This window comes from Garra rufa, chromosome 5 (genome assembly GCF_049309525.1).
Source record: "Garra rufa chromosome 5, GarRuf1.0, whole genome shotgun sequence".
Taxonomy (NCBI): domain Eukaryota; kingdom Metazoa; phylum Chordata; class Actinopteri; order Cypriniformes; family Cyprinidae; genus Garra; species Garra rufa.
The window spans coordinates 6887691-6905886 of record NC_133365.1 but is presented as its reverse complement, the minus strand read 5'-3'; the positions used below and the strand labels follow the sequence as shown (position 1 = coordinate 6905886).

Sequence of the window (18196 nt, the reverse complement as noted above, 5' to 3'; positions counted from 1 at the left end):
CATTTCACTCGCATTCAGAGATCGACACTTCTTGACTGGCAAGGCGGCCGCGAGTAGAAACTCAAACAGTGAAAGTGAGTTGTTCAAAACCTTTCTTTTTAGTAAACTCTGTGTACACAAACAATGTTCTCAATGCTGGAGTTCATGAGTAGAGACCCAGGCGATACTTCGAGCAAAGTTTCATGGTGTGTCGAGCCTTCTTAGTGTTGTAAAAATATCGAATTTGATGCGCTTAAAGTTATGCCCCTAGTATCCCATTCACCGGCCATTGACCACAAAACGAAATCACGGTCAATCTCAAAAACGGCTCGTTTGTCGTAATTATGCTTTTAGATACAAGTTTGTCTAGTTTACAGAAAAAAAAAAGTCCAGGTTGCATTTTGCCAATAGTTATCCTTTAAAAATTGACCTACATTGCTGCAGAAGTACCGAACCAGTGTTTACAAAATGCCCTTTACAAAATAGATAAGCTAGATAAGACCCTTCTTCCTCGGCTGGGATCATTTAGAGCCTTTTGCAGCTCCGTTTAAACTGCATTTTGCAAGCTCAAACTCAGGGGCACCATTGCAATCCACTATATGGTGATAATTCCTGAAATGTTTTCCTCAAAAAACAATTTCTTATCGACTTAAGAAAGAAAGACATGGACATCTTGGTAAACAAGGAAGTGAGTAAATTATCTGTACATTTTTTGTTCTGGAAGTAAACTACTCTTGCACCATTTCTTGTTTACTAAGTCCATCTCTGTATGATTCATCAGCGTCCACAATTTTTTTCCATGGTTTAGACAGGATAAATTAGCAGAAGAATGTATTTAGTAGTACATTAACCATGCAATCAGTGCTGTTGTTTTCATCCGAGTATCTCCAATATGGCCGTACATCCGGGTAACTGAACAAATCGCGACGTAAATGCATACATAAGTGTGCATCAGGCAAATTCAGTATTCCGCCATTTCCTATTTGTCCCCTTAAATTATTAAACAGCCGACTGTAGCTGTTTACAAGAAACCTCTTCATTGAGAAGACGCCTGCAGGGTAAAAAGCAAAGCTCAACAAAGCACTTTCTTGCGAACTCTCTGCGCTGCCACCTATTGTTTCGGAGAATAATGCGACGTTGTGTATGACTACGACTACGAAAATATACCGCATAAACAAGGCTTCAAGAATCGCAGCACGACTGTGTGTAACGTTATTCTGAGACAGAACGTGAGGCAACGTGCAGAGCGCTAAAACGCCCGGGTCTACGTAAATCTGATATAAACAACGCGAGCACATGCTTTATATTACTTATAGTCACCCGGTATACATCGCCAATTAATACGTACTTTTTTCCAGTCCAGTGTGTTTTCTTTCTGCTTTATAAGACCTTTAAATCAGAAGAAAACTACTTGTGCACTGTGTGGTCACATGAAACAACAACAACAGCATGCCGGAAATCCGTTTTCGTCATCCTTTCAAAATAAAAGACATCGAGAGTTTGTATTTAGGCGAGTAAGTAAATAAATAAATAAACTGTTTAAATAAAGTATATTTTCAGAGCTGATTAGTAACCGATTACATGAAATATGTATTACGTAATCAGATACTAAATTAGATTAAATTACATTTTAAAATACGTGTAATCAGACTATGGATTACATATTTACACGATAGCAAAAAAAATATTCATAATTTACAAAAATGATTTCAGGTTTAAGAAGCGTTTCAAAATGGCATTAAATACTGATGAAGATGTTGTTTTTAATTTAAATTATCTCTCTAAACGTATTTCTATGTCTTTGGAAGGCTTTTGTCTTTCAAATGTATTAAAACGCACAAATTCACAAACGTTTTCGGCATCTGATCCTCTTTCACTTAATATACTTGAAGTCATCAAGACATTTTAAAATAAATATTTTAATAATTAAGTATCACATTTGCATGTTGATTGGTTCTCTGGGTATGGTCACATGACATGCAGGTAAACAAATTATATATATATATATATATATATATATATATATATATATATGTATGTATATATATATATATATATATATATATATATATGTATATATATTAGTGCTGTCAAATGATTAAGCGTGATTAATCACATCCAAAATAAAAGTTTTTGTTCAAATAATATATATAATATATATATATATGTGTGTGTGTACTGTGTATATTTCTTATGTATATATAAATACACACACATACAGTTTATATTTAGAAAATATTTACATGTATATATTTTTATTCATATATTATGTATACATAAATTTAATATATACACAATAAATAAATAAATAAATATATATATATATATATATATAGTTTTGATTGATTTTAAAGTGATTTACTTTTATTTACCATTTTTTACGATTTAATTAATTATTATTACCACCCTGCAGTTCCTTCCCAAACCCCAGTTTGGCAAACCTTAACATAATATGATGTTTAATGGACTTCATGGTTTTAATAACAACAAATGGAATACATTTTCATACTATTTTTAATATTAATATGGTACAAGATTATCCTGTTTAAATCAATGTAATAAACGAGTTAGGTCAAAAGTAATCTAAAAGTACTCAGATGCAATTTGGAATCAGTAATGGATTACAATTTGTAAGTAATCTACCCAGCTCTGTATATTATATTTTTGACAACGTGCTTTAAATTTACATTGATGCATTTAATGCAATTTCTGGGAATCGAACCCAGAACCTTGACGTTGCAAGCTCCATGGTCTACGTGTTGAGCTACAGGAAAAATACTAATAAAAGCCAAATTCATAAAACAAATAAAAACACAACCTAATTCCTAGATTTGAACAAAAAAACAGGCTGAAATAAAACATCAGTTTGCATATGATGCATTTATTGTAGTGCTTGAAAGGCAACGCATTACATGTTAGTATGCAAAACAATTATGACTTCAACAAGATATGGCATGTCACTGGAACATACAGCTGAAAAAAGCACCAACTTGGCTAGATTTCCATCTAAATGTAGCCAAATTTTCCTCTCCTTTTCTAAGAGGTTCTGTGTCCCTATCCACTGCTCCTTTATCATCACTCTTTGTACTTTCAAAGGCCAGATAAAGGAAGAATAAAATATAAAAGAAATGATTGAGTCACAAATGCGCTCTAAATGAATGAACTGTTGTGGTTGCAAAGGTTATTGGGTCAGTTATCTTGCATGCTGACTCACAAGTATTGACCAGTATTGGACATGTGACATGTCTTAACACTGACTGCAGTTGTTTTGGAAGAATTGGAGTTTCTTAATAATAAATATGCCTCAAAAATGTCTGGCAATATCCTAATATAAATCTTTGCACATATAGAAAGCTGAAAAAGCAAAGCTGTAACAGTGTACAACAAAAAAGTGAAACCTGTGTTTAATGCTTGGCCAGGTCATTTAAAAAATATACACTAAATAATATATTTTTTGCGTCCGATCTGAATGAAAAAGCACATTCTTTTTCCCGCAAACCTTTAAATATATTTAACTAGGCTGTGAGATGCAAAAAAAGGCATTGAAAATATAGACTTTCCACTTGGAGACCCTCGAAATGAAGTGGGAATGTGGAGTGAGCTGAGAGTGAGGATGTTACGAGGACGCTGCCATTCGGACGCGCTGAGGAGGGGTTAAAATTAAGTTCTTTGCTGCCTTGATTGTATTTTTCATGAGCATGGCTACGGTCATGGGTCCAACACCGCCTGGAACTGGAGTAATGAAGCTGGCCTTCTTTCTGACACCTGTGGAGACACATCAGAAATGAGGTTAAGGGGAGACACTGCAGGCTAAAAATATTTTCTCATGCACCCGTCAAGTGAGATTTTGGGATTTTTGGTTTCTCATATGTGACCCTGGACCACAAAACCAGTCATAAGGTTAAATTTGACAAAACTGAGATTTATACATCATATGAAAGCTCAATAAATAAGCTTTCTATTGATGTATGGTTTTTAGGATAGGACAATATTTGGCCAAGTTACATCTATTTGAAATCAGAAATCTGAGGGTGCAAAAAAATCAAAAAGACTGAGAAAATCACCTTTAAAGTTGTCCAAATTAGGTTCTTAACCATGCATATTACTAATCAAAAATTACATTTTGATATATTTACAGTTGGAATTTTACAAAAAATCTTCATGGAACATGATCTTTACTTAATTTCTTAATGATTTTTGGCATAAAAGAAAAATCAATAATTTTGACCCATGCAATGTATTTTTGGCTATTGCTACAAATATACCCCAGCGACTTAAGACTGGTTTTGTGGTCCAGGGTCACATATAATGTTTTTTCAGACTGGTGGAAAGAAAAACTTCCAAAAGACACTGTTAGGTGTTTCTTTAATAGCACTTTATCTATTTGGTGTTTACAATATTAGATTACAAGGTTACAATGCATATCTTTAAAGGCTGTTTTCTCAAAATGCGTTTTTTTTCCTTCTACACTGAGCCATAAATCTCCACTTTAGTAGCACTTACACACAACAAACTATATCCTGAAGGTTTTTCCAGAGGGATTTGTTCATTAATAATTAGCTTGATTTTATACAAAACATTTTATTCCCTCAAAAATGGTTAAAAAAAAGGTTTTCTGTCTGTTCAAAGTTTTTTTCTGAATTATGGTATTACAAAATGAGAGACCCAAAAACATTTGACTCTAATGTGTAAAAAAAAAAATTAAACAAGAATTTTGAAACAGAAAATATCCAGTGTTTCGATTTTTGTGCTAGAAATGTATTAAATTAGTGCGCATTTCATTAAACAATGCCTCATTTGCATACTTATGCAGCGTTCCAGGCAACTCATTACCTGTGTTTTTCCAACCTTCTACCCATGAAAGTGCACTGGAGGGGCAGTCAAACTGGTGACTTCCCACCCAAGAACTAGATGTACTAGATGGATGTACTCCCAGTTCTGAGTTCTGACGTAACATAGCCCGCGAAACAACAGTGTCAGCCCTACGGGTGCGGTGTTTATGCAAGTAGTACACGGTGGAAAAATAGAGCTTAGGAAAACATAACATTGCAATCAAATTAATAATAATATAAAAATAATAAATGCGCCCAGGCATTTTGGCATGACTTGCCTGGAACCCTACACACTGCAAAAAATGCTTTTCTAGCTTAGATTTTTTGTCTGGTTTCCAGCCAAAATATCTACAAATTCTTAAATCAAGAAGGATTTTCGAGACGAGTAAAAATTATTTTCTTGTTTTCAGAAAAAGCAAGTCAAAATTAAGTGAGTTTTTGCTTAGAACAAGCCAAAAAATCTGCCAATGGGGTAAGAAAATAAATCTTATTTCAAACAGAAAACAAGATTATTTTTCTTACCCCATTGGCAGATTATTTTGCTTGTTTCAAGCAAAAATGTACTTAATATTGACTTTTTTTTTCTGAAAACAAGACAATTTTTACTCGTCTAGAAAATCCTTCTTGATTTAAGAGTTTTTAGATATTTTGTCTGGAAACAAGACAAAAAAATCTAAGCTAGAAAAGCATTTTTTTGCAGTGCAAAGTCTTGAGTCTGGTTTGAAGTCGTGATTTACCAGCTCAAAACCTGCCTGGAACGCAGCATTAAACCTAACATTTTAGAAACTCGTAGTTCAATAATTGTTTGCAGTCAAATAAATGTTGTTAACATTTCGTAACATGTTTTAGTATGTTGTTGGAATGTTTCTAGAAGTATTAAACATAATACTAATCACATTTTAACATGTTACTAGCATGATTTAACACTAATCAATGTAAGTCGATGGGAGATTTTCAAATATCAATCCTAAAATTCCTTAATTAAAAGCCATAAATAAAATAAAAGCAGATATTTATTGTGTAGAAATCCCAAACTAGAATGTCTGATGAATATGTGACCCTGGACCACAAAACCAGTCATAAGGTTACATTTTACAAAACTGAGATGGATACATCATATGAAAGCTCAATAAATAAGCTTTCTATTGATGTATGGTTTGTTAGGATAGGACAATATTTGTCCGAGATACATCTATTTGAAAATCTGGAATCTGAGGGTGCAAAAAAATCAAAATACTGAGAAAATTACCTTTAAAGTTCTCCAAATTAAGTTCTTAACAATGCATATTACTAATCAAAAATTACATTTTGATATGCTTACAGTAGGAATTTTACAAAAAAATCTTCATGGAACATGATCTTTACTTAATTTCCTAATGATTTTTGGCATAAAAGAAAAATCAATAATTTTGACCCATACAATGTATTTTTGGCTATTGCTACAAATATACCCCAGCGACTTAAGACTGGTTTTGTGGTCCAGGGTCACATATATGGTGGAGTGCAAGTACAATTATTTTATGAGAATCTTAGAAAGGCTTTTATCACATTATTCCACAAATGACAGTACAAGTCTCTGTGCTTCCTTACCTTCAAAGTCCACATCACCAACAAGTCTGTCTTTCCCGGTCAAGGGGTCTGATATTCTGTTGATACCAACATCTATAACAGCTGCACCCTCCTTTATCATATCAGCAGTGATGAGGTTGGGAATACCTGAAGGAAATTACAGCATTTGTGAACATTAGGTGCATTTCCATTACAGATTTGCGCAAAACTTTGCCAATATTTTATAAACGTCGATTAAAAAGTATTGCAAAATGACGGTGTTTCCATTAACCGATGTTATGCGACTGAAACATATTTTTTCCTGTCATGATAAGTCATGGCAATGGATTTTTGTGTCATTTTGGCTATTTTTAATCAAATGTGATGATCGTATAAATGCAGAAAAATAATGTTTCCATTGCGGTTTTGTGAAATATTCCTTTTTTGAATTGCCTGAAAAACCACCTCATGCAAGCATAAAAACTGTTTTGCGATATATGGGAGTTTTCTTTTCAGTAAGCATATTTTCAATTTGCGCAATTTTAAGGGTAATGGAAACACGCCTATGGTAAGTGACATTTATGATGGTAAACATGCATTAAATGGAAATTTACATTGCCTTGCAAAAGTATTCATACCTCTTAATTTTTTTCACTTTTTTTTGCTGCAGCATTATGTTAAACTGCTTTAAATAATTTTTTTTTCACATCAATCTACATCTCATACACCATAATGACAAAGCAGAAAACAGGTTTGTAACAACTTTGCAAATTTATTAGAAATAAAAAAAAAGATCCCGTTGCGTAAGTATTCATACCCTTTTCTGGGACACCCGAAATGTAGCTCAGGAGCATTCATATTGCTTCTAGATGTTACTACACTTGGAGTGGAGTTAAACTGTGGCAAATTCATTTGATTGAGTCTGATTTAGAAAGGCACACACCTCTCAGAAAAGGTCTAACAGCTGAAAATGCATATCAGAGCAAAAACCAAGATAACTGCCTGTAGAGCTCAGTGACAGACTTGCGTTAAGGCGATGATCTAGGGAAGAGTTCAGAAACAAATCTGCTGCATTGAAGGTTGACAGAAGCATTATCCATAATGGAAGACGATTGGAACAACTAGGACTCGAGAAAATGTCTGCCAGCCCCATCCAAGCTGACAGAGATGGAGAGGTGAAAAGGTGAGGCAAAGAATGGCAGATAATTGCCAAATGCAGATGTGCAAAGATGGTCACATCAGACCCAAAAAGACTTGAGGCTGTAAAGGTGCTTCAACTATGTACTGAGTTAAGGGTATGAATACTTATGCAATCTACTTTATTTTTACTACATTTTTAAAATTAGCAAATCTGGTTTTTGCTTTGTCATTATTACGGTGTATGGAGTGTAAATTGATGTGGGGGAAAAACTAAAGCAGTTTAACATAATGCTGCAACAAAACGTGAAAAAATGAAGGGGTGTGAATACTTTTGCAAGGCACTGTAAGAGGTTTTATTAGAACTGAAAATCCAACCTGCAGCAGCGACGATAATGTCGGCGATCTGCGTGTGCTGACGGAGCTGTTCTTTGGGAGTGTAGCGGTGCGAGATGGTCACTGTGGCATCACCTAAAAAAACAAAAGGGGCAGGATGTGTTATACTAATAGCCTGCACACAAATACTTCCGCTTTGCTTCTTCTCTCCACACAGACTCACCTCCTGGCCTTTCATGTCTGCCGTCTGTGTGTAGCAGCATTGCAATGGGCATCCCCACGTTCTTGGAGCGACCAGCCACCACCACATTCTTACCCAGCGTCTCTATGCCTACGAGAACAGACAGGTTCAGTCAGCATGACAAAGGCCTGGTTTACACTGCAGGTCTTGATGCCCAATTCTGATTTGTTTGCCCATATCCGATATTTTTGGCTGTTTGTTTACATGTTCAATTGTGACCCATATCTGATTCATGTGTTTACACTTGCCATACCATCTTAAAGGGATGGTTCGGAGTAGAATTGACTTCATTGCTATGCACTCCGAAGCCCATCTAAATACCCCATCTGAAGTTTTTTTTTTTTTTTCCCACTTTAGTCAAACATTTATGGAGATATTAGAGTTTTTCGAATTGCTTGTTACAGGAGTGATTGGTACATGTGATGTATCTCGTGAATTGCACCACTAAACGTGCAAGTAATCTTACCAAACTTGTACAGTAGTGTAAATAGGTTATGTACTCACAAAACGCTGCATCGGAACATTTGTAAGTCCACCATGAGTGTTTTAAAAACACGTTTTAGCCGAGCCCTACTAGTCTCAAAAACTACAAATGGCGACACGTCGACGTCACTTCCCCGGTTTGAAAAAAGCACGTAAAAGTCCTCCTACTACATCTGTGTGCATGTCAATTGAGCGCTTCCAGAATTTTCAAATAATGGCGGACGAAGCAAGCGGTAGTAATGATGGAAGTTTTAAAAAAACTGACGTTTCAAAAAATATTTTTTACAGCGGTTGTCTAGTTAGGCCTTTGGTTTTAGCGTTAAGCTTATTTTTTTACATTTGTATGTATATATGTTAAAAAAACATCACTTTCGTAAACTAGCTTCTTTCTTACTGCCTGTGTGAATATCCCCTTACACACAGCTAATTTCTTGTTAGTGATTGAAGATGTTTTTAACGCTTTTAGGGATGAAAGAGTAGTTATTATGTTTTGTGCAGTACAGATAACCTTACTTCTTGCTTAGCGCTGTCACGGTTGCTATGAACAACGGGGAAGGGAGGGAACTGAAAGAAGTGTAGGCTGTCCAAATTCACTGACACCTACTTCCAGGTTTTGCGGTCTTTGGAGGACCCCTCCTCCTTCAACCTGGTAGGAAGGATCCTAAGGAGGATGCAGACCCTGAATTTGGACAGAGCCTTGGTTAAGGTGCGTCAAAGAACAAATACTGACATATAGGGTATTCTATACTCTTTTGGTGCGTTCCGATCGACAGGGTCCCTACGCAGTGTTCACTGCTCCCTTCGCTGAAAATAATCGCTCATTTGGAATGCCCTGGAACGTCATCAAAGCAAATTAACGACAGCGTCACGCAGATTATGATTTAACATAAATAAATATTGTAATTTATTTTACTTTCAAATTTAAATACATATAAAATACATATAAACGTATGTATCTAAACAAATATAGTCCAAATGTATACGTTTAGACCGTTAACACATTAACAGATTTTTGTGGTCTTATTTCACGCACTTTTTTCCCCACACACAGCCTATATTTAACTATCCTGTGATAGCATTAAATAAAACAAGACAGAGCTTCACCTCGCCAGTTTTACTTTCATTCATAAAATACAATATGCCAATGTAACATGAATCGCCATAACCATTCATAAACACTCTAATTTGTATAATGATAACAACATTTATTGCAACCGCTTCATTTCAGAGCCTTAAAAAAATATTATGTAAAATATCACCCAAATGTGTCGCTTTTATTTATTTTATGCAAGAATTCTATTGTGTATTGGCAGCTTTTCCAAATAAAGATTTTGTAAGTTCTTATTTTTTTGAACCGAAAATGAACCGAACCGAGCTCTCCAAGACACTGTACCGAACCGAATACGATATTAGCGTACCGTTACACCCCTATGTGTCACATGAGCAAAAAAAAAAACACACACGGAATTGGGTCGCATTTAACTGACAGTGTAAACGGGGCAAAAGATTCACAGCCAGTCTATAGGTTTAATAATACAGTTTATTTAGGTAAACCGCAGCTTTTTATTTAATAATCATGATTCACATTTTATTCTGATCAACTGTTTCTTCACAAACCCTGGTTTGGGAAACTCTAGATATCTCAAAGCCTGTTTGACTGATTATTTAGGTGTCTTCGTTCACCAAATTTGGTATCTGCCAGCTGACAATAATGATAACTTTATGGCTGATAATATCTCTGTCCTCCAAAGGCAAAGCACAGTAACTACACATTTGGTCAAAATTGAGTTAAGGCTTAAAATGGACTTTGTCTTGTGGCAAAGTCTCCTGGTTAAATTGTGTCCCATTTCAAAGATGAGAGATGAGAGTTTCAACATGTTTGACTAGCTGGTTGTTGGCGTAGTTACTGCACTTTGTCTTTTGAGGGCAGAACTTTTCCTCAACAATCCACACAATTTGAGGTATCAATAAATCCCACAAAGGTAACCAGTTTCTCACCTGTGCGTTTGATAATCTCCCAGACTCCCCAGGGTGTGGCAGGCAGCATAGTGGACTGATCCAGACACATGCGACCGACATTGACCACATGGAAACCATCAACATCTTTCCCCGGACACACGGCATTGCAAACACGTCGCTCGTCGATGTGATCTGTGTATGACAGGAAACCATTTTAAGGAACTTGACAATTTCACAGTATAACTGGAAATAAGATTATGCTTTTATCCTCCATTTCAATCTGGACTAAGTAGAACTGGTCAAAAATGGTTTTAAATGACTATCAAATCTAATGCAGTCATTTCTTAAACCCAGTTCACTGCACTGACAATGTAAAATGTTAACCTACCAGGAAGTGGTAGTTGTACCAGCAGACCGTCTACTCTGTGGTCTATGTTGAGTTTCTCAATGAGGTCAAGTAGCTCCTCTTCACTGATGTTAGAAGGTTTCAGGATGGTTTCGCTACTGATACCTACAGAGAATAAGAGAGAAACTGTGATACAACCGAATGTAATGCAAAGATCAAAAAGGCAAAACTAATACTAGCTATATACAGTTTGGGTCAAAGGTTTACACCCCCATGTTAATTAATTTACCAAAATACGAGGGATCATACAAAATGCATTTTATTTTTTATTTAGTACTGACCTGAATAAGATATTTCACATAAAAGATGTTTACATAGAGTCCATAAGAGAATTGAGAGTTGAGTTAAACTGCCTGCTGTTCTTCAGAAAGGTCCTTCAGGTCCCACAAATTCTTTGGTTTTCCAGCATTTTTGTGTATTTGAACCCTTTCCAACAATGACTGTATGATTTTGAGATCCATCTTTTCACACTGAGGACAACTGAGGGACTCGTATGCAACTATTACAGAAGGTTCAAACACTCACTGATGCTCCAGAAGGAAACACAATGCATTAAGAGCTGGGGGTGAAAACTTTTGAACAGAATGGAGATATCGTATTTTGCCATAATATCATATTTTTTCCCATTTAGTGCTGCTATTCAGAAGCTACAGAAGATATATGTTTCCCAGATGACAAAAGAAGTTACATTTACCTTGATCTTTAAATTCAAAAAGTTTTCACCCCCCGGCTCTTAATGCATGGTGTTTCCTTCTGGAGCATCAGTGAGTGTTTGAACCTTCTGTAATAGTTGCATATGAGTCCCTCAGTTGTCCTCAGTGTGAAAAGATGGATTTTAAAATCATGCCTTCATTGTCGGAAAGGGTTCAAATACACAAAAATGCTGGAAAATCAAAGATTTTGTGGGACCTGAAGAACAGCAGGCAGTTTAAATGTTCAGGACAAACAAGGGACTCATGAACAACTATCACTAAATGAAAAAACACATCTGTGGATCATTCAGGTAACAACACCGTATTAAGAATCATATAAATTCAACTATAATTTTCTCATGTGGACTATATGTAAACATCTTTTATGTGAAATATCTTATTCAGGTCAGTACTATGATAGTATGATCCCTCTTATTTTGGTCAAATAATTAACATTTTGCATATTCTGAAAGGGAAATGTAAACTTTTGATCTCAACTAGGGCCCAAAGTAAGGCTCCTTTCTAGTCAGATTTGCTTGAGTGCGTTTGTGTGGAATCTGTGTGAGATCCTGTAAGGAGTCATATGAACACTCAAAATAGACTTACATACTGTATACAGCCAACAGTGGAAAGTGACACCCATTGCTGACATGCTACAGTAACACTGAAGACAACCACAGACTCATGGCTGCTTTGACTAACCAGTCCAATTCATTCATTTCACAATTTAAAAAAGTAGTTTAATATGCAAGCATAATATCTACAAAACTAATTTAAATAATTTAAGCTTTAAAGGCATGGTTCACCCAGAAGGAATGTTTTGTCATCACTTACTCACCCTCATGTGGTTTCAAACCGGTTTTGACTTTCACAAGACATTTTTAATGACGCCTGAGAGGTTTTCATCCCTCCACTCAAAGTACACACAACTAAAACTTGAATCCGAAGTTCATAAAAACATTGTAACTATAATGCATATTAATTGAGAGTTAATTTAGGCTTTTTGATCAGCACACAAAACGCATATAATATATGGTAGGTCAGATGTCTGCGCTTTCATTTATTTTATGTGCTCTATGTCAGTGTTGGGGAAAGCTATTTTTAAAAGTAATGCTTTACAGTATTGAGTTACTCCCTGTAAAAAGTAACTAATTATGATACTTAGTTACTTTTTATGGAAAGTAATGCGTTACGTTACTTTTGTGTTACTTTTTAAATCTAGGCAGGGTTTGCTTGTTTGTTTTTAATATAAAAAGTTCTGTTTTTGTCAAATGTAAAAGCCTTTTCACACCAAAAGCCTCAGGCTTAGAGAAAAGTAAATTCACGTCTGTACAGCAGACAATAAAAAAACTAAAAAGGAAAACAAATGTTAGATTATTGTAATTTTTTGAGGAATTTTTGCTTATTAGTATGGATGAATTGGATCATCGAAAGTCGGCGGCAAAGACATCGGTTAATAAAATGGGATTAAATACATAAAGGATATTTGCATTATTTAACATATTTAATTATTGCAGGTTTGCGGTGAATTTCTCAGTTTTTATTCATTTTGAGGAATACTCTCTGTTTTTTAGTGAGCGAGATTAATGCATGTTCACATTTATTCTAGAACTAAAGTAACATCTTACTCACAATTTCTCTCAACATGTGGACAGGAGAGCTTTTAATCAATAAATGAGGGGGGAAAGTAACTGGCGTTACTTATTTGAAAAAGTAACTTTTTCTTTCTTTCTTACTTTACTAGTTACTTTGAAAATGTAATATTATTACGTAACTTGCATTATTTGTAATGCATAACCCCAACACTGCTCTACATCTCCCCAGAAGACTAAAAGGCAACAGTCTGACTGATTTAAATTACATTGACCGCGTTTTATGAACGTTTGGAGGTATAAACAGACTTTAACAGAAGGGTAGAAATCTTAGGTTTCGTTAGAAATTATATAATAAAGTCTTTGATTTCCAAAGAATGACTTGGAACAAAAGTCATGGGCTTGTAATGACATGAGGATGAGGAAACAATGAAGAATTCTCAATTACAGGTGAACAAAGCCTTTAACCTTTTATATCAAAAGGTTAAGAAAAATCAGACAAGTGCTTTCAGATTTTTGAACTTGAACTTTACTTCAGTGAGTCATAAGGCGCAAAGGCTTTTCTCTCTAAATACTACATTTACAACCCATTTTAAATAGGAATTACTCTCATCTGGCACTTCGTTTGAACATATCTTACCCACTTCTGCAGCTGCACGGGTTTTATTGAGAACGTATGAGTGACTGGCTGGATTGTCACCCACTAACACCACACTCAGGTGAGGCCTTCGGTTCCCAGCAGTGACCCACATCTCCACGTCATCACGCGCCTCGTTGCGGATCTGCCGCGCCAGTTTCCTGCCTGAGATGATCACGGCATCTTGTCTGCGAAAAGAAACCGAAGGATTGGAGGGTGAAATTTCACTGCAAGAACGATAAATCTGCTTCTGCTCTGGCTAACTGTGAACCCAAATAAGAATGTAAAAAAAAAATGAAAAAAAATAAAAAAAATAAAAGACACTTCAGGCACCTGTCAAGTTTGAGATTTTGGGCACTTCATAAAGTGTTTTTCAGACTAGTGAAAAGAAAACATCCAAAAGACACTTAAGCATTTCTTTTATAACACTTTATCTATTTCAATAACAATACATATTTTTAAAGGTGTTTTCTCAAATTAAGTATTATCTTAATTATGGAGTGACAATATGATATTCCCAAAATTCCTTCTGTAAAAACATTTGACTCTAATATAAATATAAATAATAGAATTTTGAAACTGACTCCATCCAGTGTTTAGATTTTTGTACTAAAAATGTATGCAAATTAGAACATATTTCATTAAATAATGCCTCATTTGCATATTAAAAACTAACATTTAAAAAAAGCTTGTAATACAAAAAATGTTTGCAATTATCAATGTAACTGAGTAAGTAAGGTGATGCAGTGTCTCGACTTAAGCATAAAAACAAGTGTAATACTGCTTAAAACTGTTGTTGTTTTTCCAAAAAAAATATTAAAAAGTTTTTTTGTTTAATTTCATTGCATTTCTGTTTTTATTTTTCCGAGCAAAAAATAAATATCATACATTTTCCCCTAATTTACAGAAGACTACCACTAAAATGTCATTCAGTGTAACAGTCTTGTCAGGCACATTTACAACAAAAATCTATTTATTAAGTATTAAAAGACAAATAGCTTTCACCCCAAATACTAATTAGGTGTAATTCTACTTTTTTTTTTTTTTTTTTTTTTTTTAAATTTGCTACTATCCTAAGTTTTGCCAATTTGTCAAAAATAATTTTTTACTCATTTAAAACAATACAATTTTATATGCTCACGTATTCATTTAGATATTTCAATATGCACAAGTCAGAATAAGCATGTAGTTTGAAGTTTTACATAAATATTGTGTTACACTGAATGACAATGTAACATTATTTTAACCAAATTTTGACATTTTATTCCCCAAAACCTTATTTGAAACCTTAAAAGTAGACACTTTTATTTACATTTAATGTGCTTTATGGACATAAAATCACATCAAATTTGAAAAATGTGGACATATACATACATTCATATACATACATATATATATATATATATATATATATATATATATATATATATATATATATATATATTTTTTTTTTTTTTTTTTTTTTTTTTTTTGGGTGTAATTTATCTGTTAAAATTCCAAAATTCAGATACCTAGAATGCACACTGGGAGCTACTGTCTACAGATAAGCTCTGTGCTGGACTGGTGTGATAGACTTCAGTCTAAATGAAGACATATGCACACTAACTGAAGATAACAGTTTGAAGTCACTTTGAAGCATGTCAGAGCATTCTTGTTTTTCCAGCAAAAGTGTTCATGTCTTGTTTACCTTTACTGACGTGACAATTTTCAATCATGAGATCATTTGTGATAAATTTCAATTGTAAGGCTGTAAAACTGCTCTGAAGGAGCGCAAATTATTACAAAGTGTGTGATTTTCATTTCTATTGAGAAGACAATGCAGTTGAAACAGCACGAAGGTTATGGGTTTGAATCCTGGAGAATGCATGAACTGATAAAATGCATACCTTGAATGTAAATGCAAATAATAAATGGCTGAACTTTAACCTTAACAATGACTGTTGACTATGGAAGAATTAAAAATCCATGTGTCCCCAACTAATTCTCATGATCTCAACATAGCAAAATTACAAAGTCGCGTAATCGCAATTAAGTCACGTCACCAAAATGTTGATTTTTGGTGATTTAGAGTTGTTTTTTTCTTCAAAAAAACATTCCAAAAATTAAGTAGCCTACCTCTAATTAGATTAAATGAAAGTAAAATACTCGTAATCAGACTACAGTTATAGTTCTACAGGCCTTTGTTGTAACACGTAATTTACATTAGCTCCATTGTTTATAACACATTATGTATTTCAACAGTTTTGTGCAATAACCCCATTTGATTTCTTGCTTTTAATTCTTTATTTGAACTAATTATTTTTGCCTCATTGCTATTATTTATGCATTTTAAGAAATTTTAAAGACTTTTGTTCACAAAAAAAACATAAAAAGATATTATCGGGCCCTAAGAAATCTGTTTTATTTAAAAATTATTATTTTTTTCTGTTTTAATTTTTCTATACTCCGTTTTAATGGTTAAACTACTTTCAATAATCAAAAAGCCTGTGTAATTAATTGAGTTTTACAGATTTATTTTCTTCATTTTAACGGTCCTATAAAATTTTAATAATCAAAAGCATCTCCAATTATTTGATTTTATTATAAATAAAATGTTCTGAAGTAAAATTGTTCATTTTATGTGGGAAGGCAAGGCAAGGCGAGTTTATTTATAAAGCACATTTCATACACAATGGTAATTCAAAGTGCTATACATATGAGGAATTAAAATAATCCTCACAATAATACAAACAGAATTTAAGAACATTATTTAAAAATTGATTTAAAATTTATTAAAACAGTAAAAATGATTATAACTAAAATACAATGCAATCTCTTGATTTAAAATGAATTAAAACGGTAAAATTAGTCGTTTAGATTAATAGATTAATTAGTTGATAGATTAATGATATAAAAATAGTTGTTAGTGGCAGCCCTAACTAATTTCTATGTAAAATGATACCAATATTTGTTCTCTTTTTTTGAAGTTATGTTACACAGAAAAAAACTTCAAGCTTAAAGGAGTAGTTCACTTTCAAAACAAAAATTTACAGATAATGTTCTCACCCCCTTGTCATCCAAGATGTTCATGTCTGTCTTTCTTCAGTCGTAAAGAAATGGTGTTTTTTGAGGAAAACATTTCAGGATTTCTCTCCATATAATGGACTTCTATGGTGCCCCCGAGTTTAAACTTCCAAAATGCAGCTTCAAAGGGCTCTAAATGATCCCAGCCGAGGAAAAAGGGGTCTTATCTAGCAAAATGATCAGTTATTGTCTAAAAACATGATAACTTATATACTTTTTAATCTCAAACGCGTGTCTTGCCGAGCAAGACAAGACAAGCATTTGAGGTTAAAAACTATATAAATTGTAATTTATTTATTTATTTGTTTTTTTTTTTAAGAAAATAAACCATTTTGCTATCATTTAACCATCATAAGACCCCTTTTTCCTTAGCTGGGATCGTTTGGAGCCCTTTGACGCTGCATTTTGGAAGTTCAAACTCAGGGGCACCATAGAAGTCCATTATAGTCCATATAGAAATCGTGAAATGTTTTACTCAAAAAACATAATTTCCTTACGACTGAAGAAAGACACGAACATCTTGGATGACAAGGGGGTGAGTAACGTTACATTATCTGTAAATTTGTGTTCTGAAAGTGAACTACTCCTTTAATTTAAGTCGCCTCAGTCATGTGTAGAAAATTTAATCAGCGCTAAATCACTGACCATGCGAGGCATAAATGAAAACAAGTATGTGCTGAATTTAAGCAATCAGCTTTAACTATAAATCACGAGAGAGGAAACCCAACCCATGAGCATTGAAATTAGCAGAGAGAGGTGTCCCTCTGTCGAAACTTGACGCTGGTTGAGTGCAAGCCGTTTCTGACATTACATCAGCCGAGAGACGCTCGGGAGCGCGCGTGAATGGAACAATTAAACCGGCATTTGTTACATAACTAATACATCGAGAGAGGACATGCTTTTGTAACACAACCAAAATATAACTGTAAAATGATTACAACAGAGGTGTTATTGGTTAAGAGTTACAATTATGCTTATGACAAGAGGATTAACGAGAACGCGATGACATTCGTAACACATCCGGAGCTTATTCTAATACTAAAGAGACTAGACAGCTTTAGGATACTTACCTTGAAGATGACAAATGCAAACTACATGCCTGATGGTGAGAATGCCGGCATAGTTTCCGCAAAGCCCGGAGTGTAGCCATTGGTGCGTGATATAAATAAGACTTAAATGAAAAATAAAAAGATTGAAAACGGCTAAATCGCAGGTATGCGATCCTAAACACACCGGGTGGAAAATAAGGCACACTAAAAATTTACTGTCAGCTTATAACCCCGTTGCCCCG

At 34.3% G+C, this 18196-nt stretch overlaps 2 protein-coding genes across 3 annotated transcripts in view; both read right to left on the bottom strand.

Moving 5' to 3' along the window:
- arl6ip4 (ADP-ribosylation factor-like 6 interacting protein 4) overlaps positions 1-1421 on the bottom strand; it is an 11419-nt gene extending 9998 nt beyond the window's left edge. The window contains exon 1 of one of the 2 annotated variants that reach the window (XM_073841318.1): positions 1328-1421. The gene's annotated coding sequence lies outside the window, so the exon portion shown is untranslated. The remainder of the gene's footprint in view (positions 1-1327) is intronic. The other variant, XM_073841319.1, reaches the window with a different exon arrangement.
- Positions 1422-2842: 1421 nt separating this feature from the next.
- On the bottom strand, positions 2843-18196 carry mthfd2 (methylenetetrahydrofolate dehydrogenase (NADP+ dependent) 2, methenyltetrahydrofolate cyclohydrolase). The gene is made up of 8 exons (XM_073840731.1): positions 17976-18196; positions 13846-14030; positions 10904-11026; positions 10555-10707; positions 8056-8163; positions 7875-7967; positions 6402-6527; positions 2843-3744 (listed from the first exon to the last, which is right to left on the bottom strand). Exons 1-8 carry the CDS (start codon positions 18053-18055, stop codon positions 3596-3598), a joined length of 1017 nt encoding a protein of 338 aa, XP_073696832.1. The 5' UTR covers positions 18056-18196; the 3' UTR covers positions 2843-3595.

Excerpts from the sequence above, each read along its gene's own strand:
- mthfd2 (XM_073840731.1), bottom strand. The coding sequence starts at position 18,055 with ATGGCTACACTCCGGGCTTTGCGGAAACTATGCCGGCATTCTCACCAT. Across the intron at positions 8,164-10,554 it reads GGAGATTATCAAACGCACAG|GCATAGAGACGCTGGGTAAG; the intron begins GTGAGAAACTGG and ends CTGTTCTCGTAG. Across the intron at positions 7,968-8,055 it reads CAGACATGAAAGGCCAGGAG|GTGATGCCACAGTGACCATC; the intron begins GTGAGTCTGTGT and ends TTGTTTTTTTAG.